Source organism: Microtus ochrogaster, chromosome 8 (genome assembly GCF_000317375.1).
Source record: "Microtus ochrogaster isolate Prairie Vole_2 chromosome 8, MicOch1.0, whole genome shotgun sequence".
NCBI classification, from domain to species: domain Eukaryota; kingdom Metazoa; phylum Chordata; class Mammalia; order Rodentia; family Cricetidae; genus Microtus; species Microtus ochrogaster.
In genome coordinates this window covers 34,727,597-34,746,733 of record NC_022015.1, presented here as the reverse complement: position 1 = coordinate 34,746,733, position 19,137 = coordinate 34,727,597, and the positions used below count along the sequence as shown (strand labels likewise).

At 47.3% G+C, this 19,137-nt stretch overlaps 1 protein-coding gene across 3 annotated transcripts in view; it reads left to right on the top strand.

The window, feature by feature from the left end:
* The window catches only part of Mob2 (MOB kinase activator 2), a 53,843-nt gene that overhangs the window by 20,036 nt on the left and 14,670 nt on the right, over positions 1-19,137 (top strand). The window contains exon 1 of one of the 3 annotated variants that reach the window (XM_026781445.1): positions 16,203-16,349. The exons of 1 other annotated variant lie outside the window; for it this stretch is intronic. In XM_026781445.1, the coding sequence (XP_026637246.1) occupies positions 16,240-16,349 (110 nt within the window). In that variant the 5' untranslated portion in view covers positions 16,203-16,239. Of the gene's footprint in view, positions 1-16,202; positions 16,350-19,137 lie in introns of those variants that run through there. One more of the 3 variants, XM_005351537.2, reaches the window with a different exon arrangement.

The window sequence follows — 19,137 nt, the reverse complement described above, 5'->3', positions numbered from 1 at the left end:
AAGAAGGCCTGCATGATCAGAAGTAGGGTGCAGAGATGGAAAATAAGCACCAGCAGGTGATCATAGTGCTTCATAGGTGTATGCCTCTGCAAACAGAACTGGCTGCTGATACAGAGGTGACTTGTTGGGTTAGGCTTTCCTTGAGGATAAGACAGGGTTGGCCCTGTCAATGTAGCTAGTACTTGGCATCCTCTGTCTGGCAGCTGGAAGATTCCTCTTCAGGTAACTATTCAGAGGTCGTTGCCCAGACAAGTCCCCTCTGCGAGGGTTCTGTTAGATTTGAAACACTACCTCAGTCTGTCCAGAAACCCTTCAAGTATTGATGGCCTTTCCATTTCCAGGTCCAGGTCGAGCCAAGGGTGTCCAGCTATTGCCAGATTTCTAGAAAAAATGCTATACTCTGCTCACTTAAACACACCTGAACCATTTTGTCCTCACATAACTAGTGGGGAGGTGAATCACGGAGGTTGATGAGCCCAGGAAGTCTGGTTTTACAGAGCCCATCTGGTCTGCATGGAGGACTTCAGAAGAACATTCAGGCAGTATCCAAGAAATGGCTAACCCAACCTTATTTTTTCTGCCTGTGGTCTTCAGTTCCTTGAAGGCCTTAAAGGATTGTAGGCCCTGGACACCAGACCAGGGTGACTCATGTGGAACTAACCAAAGCTGATTGAAAAGGACTATTTGTCCACATGTCAGCATGTCCCATCCGTATTTGTGTCACCCCACCACCACATCAGGATGTAGTTGCTGGCAGGCTAGGCTGGGCCCTGTTTCCACTAGAGGGCACTCTTGATCACTGAGGACCCCACAGTGATTCTGTTCAGTACAAAGAACAGTGCCTCCCCTGAGTTGCTGTGGGGTTAATGAGAGAAGGCTGAAGGAAGCTCTGCATAGTGAGAACATATCCAATACCAAACGTGGACCTGGCATTGGAGTCAGCACCTGGTGTGTTTGTACACATGTGCACATGTGACTCAGGAGCCAGGCCCCAAGACCTGTGCTTTGTCCCAGAAGTGGTGGGAGAGTCTGAGTGCTCACTTGTGCCAGGTTAGGGTGACACTGATATTTTCATCTCTGACATTTCAGTGGGTGAAAGAGATTATTCTCATTGGGTCACTTTGGCCTTGTTTTATTTTGACCCACCATCCTCTTTGCTTATATTTTGTTTGGTTCCAGGATGCCTGTGACCACTCCTACATCTCAAGAGCAGTCAGAATAGTCATGGAGAACATGCCCATTCTATCTGTGTCTGGTTCTTACCTGAGTTCTGGGCTCTGGTAAGCAGGCACAATCCTTGGCTCATCACGGAATGGCATTTAGGTGGCTTTTTCTGAAGGGAGCACCCAGAGGTAGGGCTTATAGTTTACTACATCATTGATGCTGTTTAGATAGCAACCATACTTAAAGATTATGGTCTGCTATTACCCCCTCTCACAGAGTGCCCTGGGTTTGAGTCATGTCACTGCCAGAATTGGGATTGGTGGCTCTGCACCAGAGGAAGAAGGAGCTTTTGAACCACAAACCCACCTGGAAGTGGTTGTAGGATTTTGCGTGTGATGGATATGAGGTAGGTACACAGTAGTAGCCTGTGGTGGGTTTGCTCATCAACGGTGTGCTGGTTTGCTGCATCCTCCCCTGTGTATATTCGAGAGACAATGATTGGCAGCCCTGCCAAGTGGATAGAGAACACATTTGAGTGTCAGAGCTATAATCTTGGTCCTTGGTCACTAGGGCAAATCACTATGCAAACAGTATATCAGGGTTTTGATTTTGTTTTATTTTCTTTATTTGTTTCTTTTTTCCCTTTTGGTGCTGGGGTATGGGGTGGGATCCACAGCCTTGTGCAAACTGGGAAAGTATCCTATATCTGAGCCCAAGTACATCAGTTCTGAAACCTTAAACCAGGACTCTGATATGGTCCACGAAACTGGACAAGGTGGAGACCCTGACCTTAAGGGTCACAGTAGTGGCACTTATTATGGGATAGGCCCTGAGCAAAGCCTCTGCCTTAGGTCTGTTTGCTGACTGGGAAGTGCGGCAGGTGTGGAGCCAACCCACCTGCTATGGGAGTCTGTATAACAGGTTTCCTCTAGATGCCTTAGAGTCTACCTGAGTGGGGATCGATGTTCCTGATGGCACAGCCTCCTCATTACACATACATGACAAAGAAGACTTTTAGCCTTCATGAGGGGAAGGGCTATGTTGCTCTTTCTGGTATGTCATTCTGTAGTCAGCAATCAGTGCTTCATTCAGTCTCGTTATTTGAATTGTTAAAAATCAGACTTTCTGGTCCATGGGTCTTCATGTTTTGCATGCTGAAGCATTCTATGAGGTGGCTTCTAGGTAGGGAATTCCTGGCCTGCTGTAATGGAAGATAGTGATAGCCATTGTCTTTAGTTGTTTCTTCTTTTCTTTTGTTGACCTTTTGTTCTTCCCACCCTACTTGTATATTTTTTCTTCCTTGTATTGCAGTTTTTGGGTGGAGTAGACATCTCTTTGGTGTTGATTTGCAAACATTTAAACCTATGGAATTGTCCCCCTGCTTCTTGGTCCCTTCTCTAGGATGCAGGTGATAACATATATATAGACCAGGCAGGATAAGGAGGACAGCATTCCTGGGTAACCTTGGAAAGAGTCATAGACACCTTTAGAATGGAAGTGGGGGCCTTCTGGACAGAGGGCATGGCAAATGCTGGGGTTTGAAGAAAGCCTGTCTGTGCTGGCACATATATGTCAATGGTAGGTCTTAGAGAGCTTTGGGAGTCTGAGTCAGAGCAAGACAGCCACTGCTCTGGTTTAATATGCTAATGTTAGTAATGCACAGGCAGTACTGTTTGTTTTCTGTCATTTCTGCCCTTCTACTTTCTGCAGTGGATGCCAAAGCATGGAGGCCCTCACCAGAGGGCAGCTTCTTGGACTCAGGAATGGAGAGCTGAATAAGCCTATTATAAATTTCCTACCCAGGTATTAGTGTGTTACATCAGTAGGAAAAGGAACAAGATGGGCTTTGGAGACGTATCCAAGAGTGACTTGAGCAAGCTTGGCTTTGAGAAGGCGTCTCTGTCTGGCCAAGGGCCAAGACTGGGCCAGGGGCAGCAAGGTGGTGACTGCTAAATTGCCCTATCATGTCTGGCTGGTGAGGTGGCTAGCAGTGTTATCAGGCCCTTTTCATGGGTGCTGTATGCCAAGAGTCTCCCTTGGAAGCCACAGCCTCTCGGCTCGGTTGCTGCCTCCTTGAAGAATGTGAAGGATAGTCCCTGGTACCTGCCCTGCTGTTCTTCTCACTTTCAGAAATTAGGCAACTCCCACATCTAATGCCTCTCCTCCATCTTTAAAGACAACACTATTTCTAATTAGAGAGGAATGTGCCTTTGAGGGTACAGCCTGTCTGTCTGGTGACCTGCAGCTGGTGGTCAGCGAAGGACCAGTGTCCTGTGTCTTTTTAGAGGCCAGCCTCCTGTCCACCCAGTCTTTCCCTATACAAAATGACCAAGACTGGTAGAGCCCTGACATGGCCTCCTGGTTCTCTTGGACAGCTCACCTGGTATTTGTGACATAACTGAGCTAACCTCTCAGATCTTAGAATCCACTTGGTGGTTTGTGACTCCACTTTAGAGCTATAGGCCAGGCACAGTTCGTGAAGGGGTATATATTGTCCTGTGTGATTGAAGCTGCACTTCTGCAGCAGTGGGCCTGGGTCATGTTTCTGATGGGATAAGGCAGTAACCAGTTCCCAGTGGGATCCCTTGTATTGGAATCCCCTGCATTCCCTTCTGGAGATGCCTCTTATCTTTCCATGGGGGTGCTCTTTCATTTTCCTCTGATAGGCAGTTTCTCTATATTTCTCTCTGAAAGTCCTACTTCTCTGTATTTCAGATTTTTCTTTTGGAAAAAATAAAAACCACCCAAACCCTATTGATTTTCAGTTTTTTGGTTTGAGTACTACAGTAAGGCCACTGTGGGGGCTTCCTTGCCTGGCATGTAATGTGGAAGGACAGGGCTGGAGGGGCCTCATAACCCAATACTTAGGGAGCAGGCACCTGGCAGGCTCTGAGCACCTCTATCCATCTAGCCAGTTGTGCCAGAGCTGCTGCCTCCCTCTTGGGCTCTCTGCCTCCTTCCCATGTACTGAGCCAGGCTAAATTTTGCAGCTGAGGTTTTTATACCACCAGGCAGGGAGGAGCAGCTTGGCAGGGTTGGCCATCACCCTTTCCTGGCTGCCTGTGCTTAGGGCCTGGCTTGGTGACATGCCAAGGGTGTGTGATAGGCAGGATGTTACAGTCTTCCTGCTGTGAGTGGACTTTGCTTTAGAACCTACAAGCTTCTGGGAATAGTGAGCAGTCAGCTTAGTGGGTGTAGAACCCACTTGTGATTGCAGGTGAGCCTAGAGCTGGTTCTGTGCCTCTCCAGTATAGAGCATGCTTTAGCCATGAACACAAGTCTTCCTTCCATCCTAGACCTCCTTCCCACTTTGCCATGTCTGTGAGTGTAGGGCATCAGAAAGGAAGAGATGTGGAAGCCTCTTAACACCCTTGCCCTTTTGTTGGTACAATGGCTAGGCCAGACAGGATGACTGTAGCCTCCAACAGCCTCTGGTTTTTAATTTTCTGGTTTTGGTGGGACATGAGCTTGAAACAGAAGGATTTGGGTAGCATGATGGTGCATTTCTCTGCCTTCTAAATTTGTCGTAGAATTCTGGCCTTCCTCCTCTTCCCTCTTGATTGTGCCAGGCAGTACTTTCTTTCCAGCCTTACTTGGCTGCTACTTCCTCACAATCAGTGCCTCCCTCGCCTTTAGGAGGGTGTTTGACCTCTAACTTGGACCCTGTGAGTCCTCTGCTTGCTGCCTTGGAGGTGGGACTCTTCCTAATTTCTTCTGGCTGAGTTGTGTCAGTTTGCAAGGCACATAGGGGGTTCCACTTGGCTTCCTCTTGGAGCTGAGGTACCCTGGCTTGTTGCCTACTCCTTTATATATTTTACATTGGCATAGCCTGTCCAGGTCCCAGGTTGACAACTGTGGGAGACTTCTCCTGACTTGGGAAAGGATGTCCCTGTCCTTGTATTTCTCAGTTCAACATGTGAAGAAATAGGTGCTGAGTTCCAGCATCACTGACTGGCTTGTGGGAACAGTGGTGGGTTTAAAAGGACAGAGCTCTTAGTTGTTTCTCCTCTGTAGCCCAGAGAAGGAGCGGGATATCTCATTTGAGTAGTAGTCACTTGTCTCCTGAGCCAAGCACAAGATTCCTGGTGAAGGGCTTTGGAGTCCTGGCACAGGAGCATCACTCTGGCCACATGGATGTGCACTTGTCTCCTTGGAGGTAGTCAAGGGAAAAAGGCTTCAGTGCTTATAGTGCCAGTATAGAAAACCGTGTAGAACATCCTTGGAGTGTAAGGCTGGGTCAGATCCAAGTGTAAGGGAGCCTCAGACAGTTTCCTCTCCTCTGGTAGAAGATACTGGTAAGTAAGCTAGTTCTAAAAGCTCTCCCTGTGTCTCCCTCTAGCCTGAATGGCAGCTCCTCTTCTTGTGACTTTTTAGGATGTTAGTAAACAGTTGAGGCTTTTCTTAGGTTGCTTCTGGGCCATGTCCGTCAGTGGGACAGTGACTTCTCACTCAGGAGCTAGCTCAGTTGTTTTGAGAGTTAGTGTTTGGATACAGGACGTCCCATCCACCCCCTGGGGCATGTTTACATTGGAGGGTGTCTTAGTTTAGGGTTTCTGTTGCTGTGAAGAGACACCTTGACCGGGCAGCTCTTATAAAGGAAAGACATTTAGTTGGGGTAGCTTACGTTTTCAAAGAGTCCATTTATCATCAAGGTATGACATCGTAACTCGCAGGCTGCAAATTAAGGCATATGCTTGGGCATACACACTTACAAACCCATGTAGCTATGAGCCACACCCCAGAAGACAATATAGAGTAGTAAGAATTTCTGGAACCATTCCCAGCTTCACCCTCAGCCACTGCCCGCCTGCCTTCAGTACTTCATTTGTTTTTGCTAAAATGTCATAGAAAGGGACTTCTAGGTTGCCTTGGTTTTGATGCCTCAGCTTGGGCTGTGCAGTTGGCACTTATTTTGCACTTTATGCCCGTGGTTGCTGTAAGCCTTCTGGGAGGCATGTTGAGGTGTTCTTCCCTCTGCATGGGTAAACTGACCATATCCATTGATCTGGAGCCTTGTGCTTCTTGTGTCAGTTGTACACAAATGAAAAAAATAGGCCAACAAAATTTGTCCATTGACGCTGTCAGTGGTAAGTTCTCTTTAGCAGGAAAGTTGACAGAAACCTAGACAGTCATGCACATGGGGGTGAGAAGTAAGAGCGTGTCCAGAGTGCCACTGTGTAAAAAGCTGAATGAGGAAATTGGTGAGCAGCACAGTTTATACACTCATGACACCACCTCATCCCCAGTTACCTTAGGTGTTGTGGTGGTTAGGATGAAGCAGGTGATATACTTCCCCTTGGGCCTTACTGATGGGGTGATGGGATAGGGCAGATAGTTTGCAACTCCCGAGTGTGTGACTGTAGTGAGGGAAGTGAGGAAAACACTTGAAAGAAAATAGTTCAGAGTCCGTTCTGAGGGAGCCTTCACAAAGCCCTCAGAGCAATATAACTTGGGGTCCTGACCTGGCTCTGTGACATGTCGAGAGCCTGAGAGGGAAGGACACGCATGGATGTACACAAGGGCTGAGTACAGCTTTGCACACAGCTTTGTCATGTATATCCCTAAACACCGCATGGAAGAAAGGGAACTATAGATCCTGTTCGGTTAGGCAACACTTGAGAAAAAGATTATAATGGGACTGGTTGATTCTCCAGATGGTTGGAGGCCTGCCATGGACATGTGTCAACTGCCCTATTCTGTGTGTTAGGAATTTGAGAAATTGGGTGTGTGATAGTTGTAACTGTCTACTTGAAACAATCTAGATTCACTTGGGAAGAGAGTCAAATGAGGGGTTCTCTAGATCAGGGTGGCCCATGAGCAGATCTGTAGGGGATTATTTTGATTATCTTAGTTGAGGTGAGCAGACCATTCCTTGGGTTTGGATCCTAGACTGTGTCAGAATGGAGAAAGTGAACTAACCAGTTAATAGTGCATATATTCAGTCTCTCTGTTCTTTACTGGATATGACTAGGTGGCTTGACTTCCTCCACAGTGATGGACTGAAACCAGGTAAACCAAATAAGCCCTTAGTTAGGGTTTCTGTGGCTGTAAAGAGATGCCATGACCACAGCAACTCTTATAAAAGAAAATATTTAATTGGTGTTGCTTCCATTCTAAGGGGTTCAGTCCATTACCATGGTGCTGGAAAAGGAGCTGATGGTCTGGGGCATTGGGCATGGCTTGACCATATAAAGAGACCTCAAAGCCTACCCCTACAGTGACACACTCCTCCAACAAGGCCATACTTATTGTGACAAAGTCACACCTCCCAATAGTGCCACTCTCTTTGGAGGCCATTTTCTTTGACACCACATGCTGTAAAGTTGTTTTTGTCCAGTATTTTATCACAGAAACAGGACAGGAAACTAGGACAAGAGGTCTCTGTGTTTCTTTTTGTTTTGTTTTTCTGAGACAGGGTTTCTCTGTGTAGCACTAGTTGTCCTGGAACGTACTCTGTAGACCAGGCTAGCCTCAGACTCAGAGATCTGCCTGCCTCTGCCTTCTGAGTGCATGCGCCACCACCCATCACCAGGCCATGGGTCTTTTTTATTTTAAACACCCACTGTGGGTATAGAAATACCTGCTCTGATGTTCTTATGGGGTTAGGAAGATCCACTGAGATGGAAGGGTGTTATGCATGCATTTCTGACAGGCAGATGTTCCTCTTCAGTGCTAGCTCTATGTCAGCTGTTATTGATAAAAGAAAAAGAAGGTCTTTGTCCCCATTTCCAAGTTTTCCTTCCTGAACTTTGTTTGGAGTCAGTGGTTGTACAATGTCTATAAGACTGCTGACCGTGTCAGAGTCCTCACACTTCCTCTTTGAGTCAGATGCTAGAAAGAGTCTTCTCATTTGGTGTGAGCAGCTCCTTCCTGGGCAGTCTTGCTGACCACCCCCTTCCAGGTGTCTGCTGTCATCAGAAGCCATCTGGGGGTCCTGGGACCCAAGTGCACAAGCAGTGCATGTTTGCTCTGAAAAGAGGACAGCTTTCCCCATTGGTTATTTTTCAGTGACTTCATTTTTTTTTTTCCAGCAAGGCCAGTCTTGAGAGGAAAGCAGTCTATTCACTTCCCAGGGCTCTCATGTGAGCTCTCTACTCTTCCAGTAGCCTGGAGGGCTTTGGTGGGAGCTAATGTGTTTGTGGTCATTTCTTCCTTCTTTTCTTTCTTTCTAGATGAGATGTAGCTGAGTTTTAAAATTATTTTTTAGATTTTTTATACATATACTTTTTATACATATATATATTTTATATATATATGTATGTATATATGACTTTTCCCTCATATGTATATTTCTCCATCATTGGTATGCCTGGTGCCCAGAAGAACAGGGCATTGGATCTCCCTGGAACTAGAGTTACAGGCAGCTGTGAGCTACCATATGGGTACTGGGAATGAACTTAGGTCCTCTGTAAGATCAACAAGTATTCTTACCTGCTAAGCCATCTCTTCAGTCTTATGCCAATTCTTGTGTTACCTGGCACATGAAGTAGTCCCAAGGAGTGGCCTGTCCTAGAATTTCACCCTGTAGTTTGTATAAAGTTGTCAGAAAGCAACTGTTTGGTGTCCTTGCCTGACCCCTGCACATAGTAGTCCTTTCCTACCCAGTCCAGCCTGAGTTACTCAGGGATTAGCAACTAGTTGGCAGCAGGGTTTGGGTCTGACCCAGGAGCCTCTATGTAAAGGATACCATCTAGCATAGCAGGTGTGAAGCTCTATATCCTGAAGTTCTATGGGACTCTACAGTTTCTGCTGTAGTCTTATTGGCTATTTCCACCCTTCCATTTATTCAGGCTGCCCATTCCCCCTAAAGAGAGCTGACAGGTTCAAGCTCCTTAGTGGGATGGTTTTCTGCTACCTAGAATCTCTTAGTGTAGTCACATAGGGTGGATGAGATACTTGCATGCAGGTGAAATTGGAGGCATAGAGAAGACTTGGGGGGTGGGGATCTTAGAGAGCTCTCCTTCTCCAGCAGGAGAGGTACAGCCACCATTGTGGTTTTGAACCTTGTGGCATACCAAGAAAAGGCTCTGCATTTCTGGAACAGAGACTCTCACTGTTACTCACAGCTTCAGGCTCCTGGGTTCTGGAGGATCTGGAGGAGTGCTTGCCAGGAGACTGGGACAATGTACTCTTCCCCCCAGGAGCTCTTACTCTCTGGCAGTGGGCAGGCTGTGTTCCTTCTGCCCTACCTTGGCTCTCTGGTTGCACTGCCTGGGAGTTGCCTCCAGTCCTTTGCAGGCTCTCCATAACTGTGCGGAGGATAATAGACTACTACTGTTGGTCACTCTGGATTTCTAAGTCTTTTCCCCAGGTGTGTGATTTATGAAACATCACTCTTGCAACCTGACCAGGTGTGCTCCCAGCAGACTGGGGCATGATGTGCCTCTGCTTTTTCCAGGCTAAGGTTGCGTGGCTAGTGGAAGCAATATGTTTGGAGGCCACATTTGCTTTGCTTGGGGACAGCAGGGCACTGAGATGACAACTTTGTTACGGAATCTGTGCTCCCGGCCAAAGTGGACCCAGGAACTTCTCAATCATGATTTTGCCTCAGGTATATAAGCTGAATGCAGGTGTGAACATGAGGGTACTTACTTATGGGCACCTCTTCTGTGGGTAGGGGTTTCACGTGGGCATCTGCTGCACCTGAATCTGCAGTGTGGGAATACTTTATGATGACATCTGCTTGTTGGTTACTCATGCAAAAACAGCAGTCATCTGGATGCTAAGCCCTGAGTCTCAGGAGAAAGCTCCCTGGGGAGCTCAGCTGACAGGTGCAGGTCTGTCTCCATCTCTTGTGGGGCCAGGGGAGGACAAGGCTAAAGCCAAGGCTGATGCCTCTACATCGGGATGTCACCTGAGGTAATAATGTTTCTGTTTCCGTTTTTGTTTTGTTTTTTGTTTTTCAAGACAGGGTTTCTCTGTGTAACTTTGTGGCATGTCCTGGAACTTGATTTTGTAGACCAGGCTGCCCTTGAACTCACAGAGATCTGCCTCCCAAGTGCTGGGATTAAAGACATGCACCACCACTGCCATGCTGCAGTAATATTTCTACTGTGTGATTATCTAGGATGTCTGAGTGTCACCTTGGATCTCTTGATCCTTCTGCCTCTCAGGACAGTCTAGCTTTGCCCCATAGTGCCAGTGAAATCTCTGTTCTCCTGACTATATCCTACAGGGGCTTTCTGGATCTTCAACCTCACCTCAGTCTCTAGAGGTTCCTTCCCTATATGCAAACTTTCCCCTTTACCCCTCCTCTGACTCTTCCCAAGACTCTTGTCCCTGGTCTTTTCCCACTTGCTTGTGTAAAAGCCTGTTAGAGTTGAACCCTCAATATAGGCTGATTGCCCAGTCTAACCAGACTGGACTGGTTAAACTTTTGAAGAAAGGACCTGGGATCTGGGCACGGGATGGAAAGCCAGATGTCTCACACAAAGGACTCTACATTCATGACACAAGGCCCTGCCTCAGTCTGTGGAGAACTGTGTTGTCCTTCTGCCTGTGTTCCTGGGCACCAGAGGTTGCTGGTTAGAGTTCTCTGAATGGGCTAGTGCTGTTCCATGACAAGCTCATTTCTGGGAGCATCTTTAGAAACTCAGATGCTTTGGAACCCCAAAGGCAGGAGCAAGTGAAAGACTTTCTACTCGAAGATAGCTAACAAGATAGATACTCTGTATGTCAGGGTCTGCAGTGTCTTGTGATTGTTCTTATTTTGACACTAATCTCAACACTGACTATTAGACGTTCTTCCCTCTAGTAGTCCCATCCCTGCTCCTGCTTGTGGGACCAGAGAACAGACTGTTCTATGGAATGGGCCTTCTAGCCTGGGCCTGAGGGTCTTGGCTGGCTATGTAAAGCCATGTGTCTACCAACTACAGTATCGTGGCAATAGAACCCTGGAGGTCTTTTTCTGGGTGGCCACAGCAAAGAGTTATCTCCATGTTTTCTGTCCCATTAGCTTGCCTGCCTCAAGAAACATTTCAGCTCTACTAAGTACCTTCACTATGTGTGTGGTGAAACGCTGAAAAGTGGCAGGAGACTCACTTGCCTCTCAGTTTTGCCTTTCTGAGATTTTTGCTTTATGGGGTATATTTAACCTGCACTAGGGATTTTGCTTTGGAAAACAGCTATGTCTTCTATACCCAACTCCAGTCTAGTGCATAACAGCTTCCCCACTTGTCCAGAGGGTAAAGGTTTCTGTGTGTGGCTGTCAGGGAGGGGTATGTTTGTTTGCATACATGTGTGTATGTGTAATAAGGGAGTGAAAGAGAGCAAGGATGAATGGCTGGAGCTGTGAGCTGAGCACCACGAGTCTTGCATTTTTCTGTTACTAACTACAGTTGCCATCAGTTAAAAAGTTCAATTTCGTTGTCTCTACTGAATCACTGGTATAGTATCATTGTTACAACTAAGTGCTATCCTGGTGATTCTGGTTTGCATGGAAGAGAGAACAGAATTAATCTGTCAACATAACAGGCACTGTGGGGTCAGAGGCAAATCACAGAAGTGAAGAGACTGCCTGGGGAAGTGTTTATATCTGAGGAGCTAAGGTTTGGTCACAGGTGAGTGTTTGGGAGGGCAGCTAAGCCTGTGGTTTGCAGAGGATCAGCCCTGGTGCCCACCTTACTAGAGTGGTCCTTGAGTGGGTTAAATCCTACTTTTTCTTTTTTAGTTCTACTTTTTTATAGACTTTCTCCTGTCCCCTTAACACAGCCATTGGTACAGTGCAACAAATTTCATAGGGACAGACACATGGCTTCTAAGGTCAGCTTTTCCCAGATGCCAGTGTGGCTAGTTTAGGGATGTAGTACCCTTAATCTGGGTCTCTGTGGGCATCCCAGTCCAGTCAACCACATATGTCACAGAGGTTACTGTCTTGAAAAAGGCCGCCCTTTCTCCATTCCTGTCTATAATTAGAACTTTGTACCTAACCACGTCAGCCCGAGACTCTCAGAAATGTTCTAGATGCCATCAGGGAACTGCAAGGATGGAGCATGGAGTTGATTCAGGCCTCATGGACTGAGAACACATTGAAGCAGGGTAGGTAGGCTCATTTGACTCACTGTCATTTGACTCCCTGACTTGCCCTTGTCTTCTCTGTGCTATAAGAATTAATTTTCTCCCCTCCCCCCCTAAAAAAAGAAAAAAAATAATTTTCTGAACCAGGCATAGTGGTGCACGCCTTTAATCCTAGTTAGGTGGATCTCTGAGTTTGAGGACAGCTTAGTCTTCATAGTGAGTTTCAGGACAGCCCAGGCTACATATGAAAACCCTGTCTCGAAAAACAAAAATATTTTCTGACTATGATACTAATTTAGAATTTCTTTCATTTGTTACCAAATACTGATTCCCTACTGGTGCTCTATTCTAGGTACTAGGGCTGTAATGGACATAAGGCCCCTGCCCTATAGTCTCTTTTCTGACAGGACAGATGTGCCTGAGGAGTGCTGGTGTCTGCACAAGGCGGGGACTTATAGCGGGTACTCTCTAGATCTGACCCTATACAACTTCTGACAGCAAACAGGATCAAGGTGATATGGTTCCTAAGCCCTTGCTTTCTTTGATGTTAATATGCTGAGCTGTTTAATGGCAGAGAAAAGCTGGGTTTTGATACCAGAAACATTCTCTTTGAGTTTGTGTCTCCAGTGCAGAGGTGCTACAGTGTTCCTACAACTTCAGCTACACGTCTGCTGCACTTCTTGCTCAGAATCATACTATCTGTAGCTGGTTTGTACTAGCTCTGCAAAAGAACCTGGGAGCACACTAGGTTTGTTTTTTGGTTTTTTTTTGTTTTTGTTTTTGTTTTTGGCAGTTGCCGAATAGGGGCTCCTGAACTTCAGAACTGTAAACTAAACAAGCCCTCTTTTTAAGATTGCCCAGTTTCCGTCTGACCAACCCTGCAACTACCCAGGCCCAGAACCAGGCCTATCCCAACACCTGTCTGTGATCTGCTGGAACACGTGGGTTGGGGGTCCTGCGGACCCAGGCCTACAGGATCTCCATGACACAGGGCAGCAGTGGCATGTTCAGGAAGAGTCCCAGTGAGGGCTCAGTGTCAGTAGTGTAGCAGAGACCAGGGGCCTTGAGCCTAGCCAACAATTCTTTACGATGACTGCCTGCATGTAAAGATACATGGATAAGGGGTTGGGTTTACTGTGTGACTCGTTGTGTCCATGACAACTTTTATGATGAGATTTTCCCTTTTTTATCTTAAATTCTATTTTATTTTATTTGTGGGGGGAGGTTGCAGGGGTAGAGGGCAGATACGAGGGAATGGGAGATGAGTAGGATTGGGAGGTGTGATATGAAAGATACAAAGAATAAATAAAAAAGAAAGTTAAATTATCTAGCTTCAGCTTATTCTTTTTTTAATTTATTTTTTAAAACAATCTTTTCTCACTTTACATACTAATCCCAGTTCCCTTGCCCTCCTCTCCTATTGCTCCCCCCACCTTCCCCTCCACCCCACTCCTGTGAGGCAGGACCAAGGCCCTCACTCCTCTATCTAGGCCAAACAAGGCATCCCTTCAAGATAATGGGCTTCAAAAAGCCAGTTCAAGCACTAAAGGATAAATCCTGGTCCCACTGCCAGTGGTCCCACAGACTGCCCCAGCCACACAACTGTCACCCACACTCAGTGGGCCTAGTTTGGGCCTATGAAGGTTCCCCCACTGTCAGTTCAGAGTCAGTGAGCTCCCACTAGCTCAGGTAAGCTGTTTCTGTGGGTATCCCTATCATGGTCTTGACCCCTTTGCTCATATTCTCTCTCTTCGATTGGACTCTGGGAGCTCAGCCTAATGCTAGCTAGATGTATCCCTACATCTGCTTCCATCAGTTGCTGGATGAAGTTTCTATGATGACAATTAAGGTAGTCATCAATCTTTATTACAGGGGAAGGCCAGTTCAGATACCCCTCCACTATTGCTTAGGGTCTTAGGTGGGGTCATCCTTGGATTTGTGAGAATTTCCCTAGTCCTAGGTTTCTTGCTAGCCTCATAATGGCTCCCTCAATCAAGATATTTTTTTAAGGTTTTTTTTGTTTTGTTTTGTTTTTTTTTTTTTTTGAGACAGGGTTTCTCTGTAGCTTTGGAGCCTATCCTGGAACTAGCTCTTGTAGACCAGGCTGGCCTTGAACTCACAGAGATCTAGCTCTTGTAGACCAGGCTGGCCTTGAACTCACAGAGATCTGCCTACCTCTGCCTCCCAAGTACTGGGATTAAAGGCGTGCACCACCACCTCCTGGCTCTTTTCAGGTTATTCTTAATAGTAAGACAGAATAAAGTGATACCGGTTGCTAGAAGCCATATCTCTCCCATCATCGATATCAAACTCATCATCAGACCCTGGTGCTATCTCCAGAGCATGTTGGGCAAGTGCTTCTTCCTACTCCATGTTCCTCAATGTTTGTAGAAGCTGCTAGCCCAGACTTCTTGTTCTATCCCCATTAGTACATGCCACCGGAGAACCAGAGACACCTGTGAGGAATATAAATTAGATCATGCCACTGCCCTGAGTAAAGCTGTTGATAATTTTCTGTCCTGATCCCCTTCCAGGACTTTGGGCCGGCCAGGTCCAGCCTCTTTCTGTGTCTCTACCGTTACACATCACTGATGCCCCCTTTGGTTCTGGCCTTCTGTCTGTTCTTTGGCTAGCTGGTTGGTTTGTTTTCCCTTCTCCGTGTCACTAGGGTCTCATCTCACAGAGTGACAGTTTGACTTACAGGTTTGTGTGTTCTTATTCATTTGGATACAGCTTTTTAAATTCTAAAAATTGACACATAATCAATTTGTGGGGTCCAGTTACTATCGTTGGCATCTCAGAATCTGCACTAGCATTCTTTCCTGGTCGTGGTTTGTTTTTCTGCTTCTTTACACATCCAGTACTTTTTAAAAATACTACTCCCTGGAACTATATTATTGAAAAAGCTCAGTTTCTTATAACCAGACTACTCTCCAGGAGGTAGGAACAAGCTTATCAGCAATTACCTACTCACCTGTGGCTAAACAAAGCCTCTTCCTTCCTGAGAGAGGCTCTGTGCAGTGGAGACCTTGCAGGTAACCCAGCCAGGACAGCTAGGGCTCCTGGCTCAGAGACAAGTCATGTAGGGGACTCTTGGTGGGAGGTTAAGAGGGCCATCTGCCTTCCTTACCCCACAGCTTCTGTCTAACCCTGGGGAAAATATAAAACACCCAAGCCTGGTTCATACCTGTCACCTATGTGGAGAAGTGCTGTAGAGCCTATCCCTTGATTGGTGGCAGCATGGGAGCTTGACTCACACCCAAACTATAGTGGAGTTTGTGGAGCAGAACCTCCCTATCAGTCCATATTGGCTACTCTGACACCACAGTGGAGTCCAGGATGAGATGGAGTGGGAGTACCACTCCCAGATATTTGATTTCTATGGCTGGGCAGTCTCCTGTGTACAGAAAGCCATAAAGAAGGTCTTGGCTACACAATTTGAGAGCACATGAAATGATGCAGATATTTCTGATGCCGTAGTGGCAGTGGTCCTGGCTGGTAGGCCTAACAAGCAGCCCTGTCCAGAGCCAGCTTTGTGCCCTCCAGATTCTCCAGAAGCCTGTTGACCTTTTCAAACCTTGTCTGAAGCTCACCTGCAGAGTAGCAGCAGTTGTGCCCACTCTGGAGGGAACCTCATGGCCTGTTGATCCCTTTGCTGAGCGTGCTTGCTGCAGAAGCCTTGCCTGCCTGCTGATTTCCGGGCTTTACTCCTCAGGACTGTATTCAACCCTAGGCCTAGGTGGCAAGGGAGGGCCTCCAGGTGTGACTTGGGCTTCTCTGGCAGGCCCCTCCTACTGCTGTCTGCCAGGTCTCCTCCCTTCTGGCTTTGTTGATCCCACCCTGCCCAGCCAGCTCTTCACCACTTTGAAAAAGCAGTTCAGGCACTCCCCTATTTCGCCAGCCTGGGCGGCCCTTGCTGTGTAAAGAGAGCAGCTGTTTGTCTCTCCTGTGGTCCTCATTGGCCTAGAGCAAGGGCGGAGGGCACTTCCGAGGGAGGGAGCCCAGAGCTGCATTGCCTGGCCTCCACTTTTCCCTCACCAGCTCTGCACTCCCCACATCATGTTTGGAGAGCACTGCAGTCTCCCTTCAGAGCGAACTCTGCTCAGCTATCCCCCCAAAACTGGACTCCGCTGCAAAATGGTGCTTCAGGCCGTCAGCAAAGTGCTCAGGTAACGGACCCAAAGGCAGTCTGCCTGGGAGGCAGTTGGCTGTGGCCCTGATTGCCTTCTCAGCAAAGCAGCCTGTTATGCTGAGCCTGCAGTGGGGTGGGTGTGCCGTCCTGGGCCTAGACCTGGGCCTAGCAGCCAAGCTTACTGCTTGCTGCCCAGGAGCAGCAGTCTGCATTAGATCTTTGCTATGTGTGGCTCTCCTTGAGGTAAAACAGGAGTCCTACCTTGCTCCCTCTGGAGAGTGCTGGACAGTGAGTGAAAGTGCTTTTATCACCAGCAAGTGTGTCTGGCTGGGCTTGTGTTTTTTGGCCAATGACTGTCTCTTGAGCATGGGCCTTGGCCAAGGCAAGGATTTCCTGGAGCTTGTCCTTGTGTGTCCAGAGAAGTGATGGTGTGATTGATGCTGCTGTATGTGAGCTGCTACTGGGTGCTGCCAGGAAGACTTTTCAGACGTTTTTAACCTGCAGTGGTGCTCTTTCCCCAATTCTGGGGTGTGTGTGGCATGCAAGTGGATGGGTGAGAGGGTATATGCGTGACTTGGTGGAGTGGCAGTTTCAGGCAACTTGTTGCTCAGCCACGAGGGGAGAGGCACTGCCATTTAGAGTCCAGTCAGTTTTCCTTCAGTGATGGAATCTTGTATTTGCCTCTCAACCCAATAGGTCATCTTCCTTCCCTCCCTCCCTCCCTCCCTCCCTCCCTCCTTTTCCTCCTTTCTTCCCTTCCCTTTCCCACTCCCTCCCTCTCTCCCTTTCATCCATCCTTCCTTTCTTTGTGACAAGGTCTCAATATGTAGCCTTGGCTATCCGGGAACTCACTTGTAGACTGGCTGACTTTGAACTCACAGAGATCTACCTGCTGAGTGCTAGGATTAAAGATGTGTGCTGCCATGCCCAGTAGAACTGTTATTTAAAATGAAAGTAAGTAGCATTTGCTTTTCTAGTGCCTCTTTTGACTGTGAACTCTTAAAACAGAACTCTTGGTGAGGCTTTTGACATGAATCCAGTCTCTGGTAGCTCCTTGCAAGTGGCTGATGAGTTTTGGGATATATGTGTCTGTGCATCTGCCTGTCCCTATTCACCTCTGACCCCACCTGTTCCCTTGGGTCACTGCCCCACATCATTAACTGAGTACCTGAACAGGGAGTATCAGCAAAGTGGTGATATCACCTGCCCTGATTTGGAATATTATTGATGGTGACAGTATACACAGAGGACCACACACATGTCAGTATGTGTGTTTCTACATGTGTGTGGATGGCAGATACCCTCATTAGCTCCAGGCGGGCTAAAAAATGGCACTTACCTGCCAGTAACTCTTGGCTGTTTACTCTGGGTAAGGTCCTGTTGGAAGACATCTTAGCCTGGCCTTCCTGAAGATCACATTGAGTTTAATAGGATAAGTGGATACTGTCTAGGCATACCTCAACCCTGATGTGTCTGTCTCTCTACTGCCTTGATCTTCAGGTGAATGGGTCTTTTACTGGGTTAAGGACACCGGTGAAAGTGTGCCTTGTCTGTGGCTACTAACCTTTCTGGATAGGGGGCACAGAATACTCTTAAGAGAGAGCTCCGGTAACCTTCTCCATTGCTTATGACCCCAGCCCAACAGTGAGATGGTCTGGGAGAGTCTTCCCATCTTGGTCTCTGAGGCCAAGTATTGGGCAGTGGAGTTAGTGAGGACTTAGTCCAGAATGGGCTTTCCAGTATAGAAATGAAATTTTGGGGCCCCACAAAGACCTAGGCCCAGATAGATGCTGCAGAAGAGTTGGTAACCTGAGGTAAGTATCTTCCCTATACTCACAATTCTGTGGTGGGAGACTAGCTGTTGAGGGGCTGGGGAGAGCCTGGGAGTATTTGGCTGCGCTGTGAGGGCTATGCTAGCTTGGATCCTTTGTCACAGGGGCCCTACACCGGGAAAAGTATCATTATAAACTTGGAGTTAGTGCTTTGAGTAGACGGTAGCCAGACTTCTTAGCATCTAGTTGCACTCTGCCTGAATAGTAGTGTTTCCAGATCTGGCCTGGGAGGAATTGTATCTATCTTTAAGCTCCTCATTCTCCTGCTCCCTTGCCATACCCTCCTCCAGTGTTATCCCCCAGCCCCTCAGTGTTAGCATCTCCTTCCTTAATGTTGAGCACAGGCCTCTAGATGTTAACTTCTGATCCCTCATTGCTAAATCCCCACTCTATCCAGCCCTTCAATGTTAACCCAGCTGGGACTGGTCAGGTGGCAGGATGGGAAGCAAACACATTCTCTGTTTCTCTAGAGACCTGAGCTGTTCACACTCAATGTTTCGTACTTCCTTGGAGTTATGTACTTTCCCACAAGACTCTTGTATCCACTCCCCCACTATCCTCAGACTTTAGTGTTCTTAAGCCCTTCAGCCTTTTGACTTGCTATGTATACTTCCCCCAAGTCTGAACATCCTTCTCCTGGAGCACTTTGCTTCATGAGCATCTATGTTGGGTCAGAGGCTGGGGGAATCTGGGTGGTGTGCTAAATGGGGTCTTGTGAGGAGGGCATGTAGGCTAAACAAGAGCACATGCCAACGTAACATCTCACCATCCTGGTCCCAGAAAGATGCTGCTAGCCTAGCTCCCAGTATAACACCCACAGCCATCCTAGCCTCATGCTTGGTACCACAGATGCCACAGAAATTGATTCTCTCTTTTTTTTTTTTCCTGTAAATTTCTGTTTCTCCTCAGAGGTCAGACTATCAACCAGGATTGATTCATACCGTGTGTGTGTGTGTGTGTGTGTGTGTGTGTGTGTGTGTGTGTGTGTGTGTG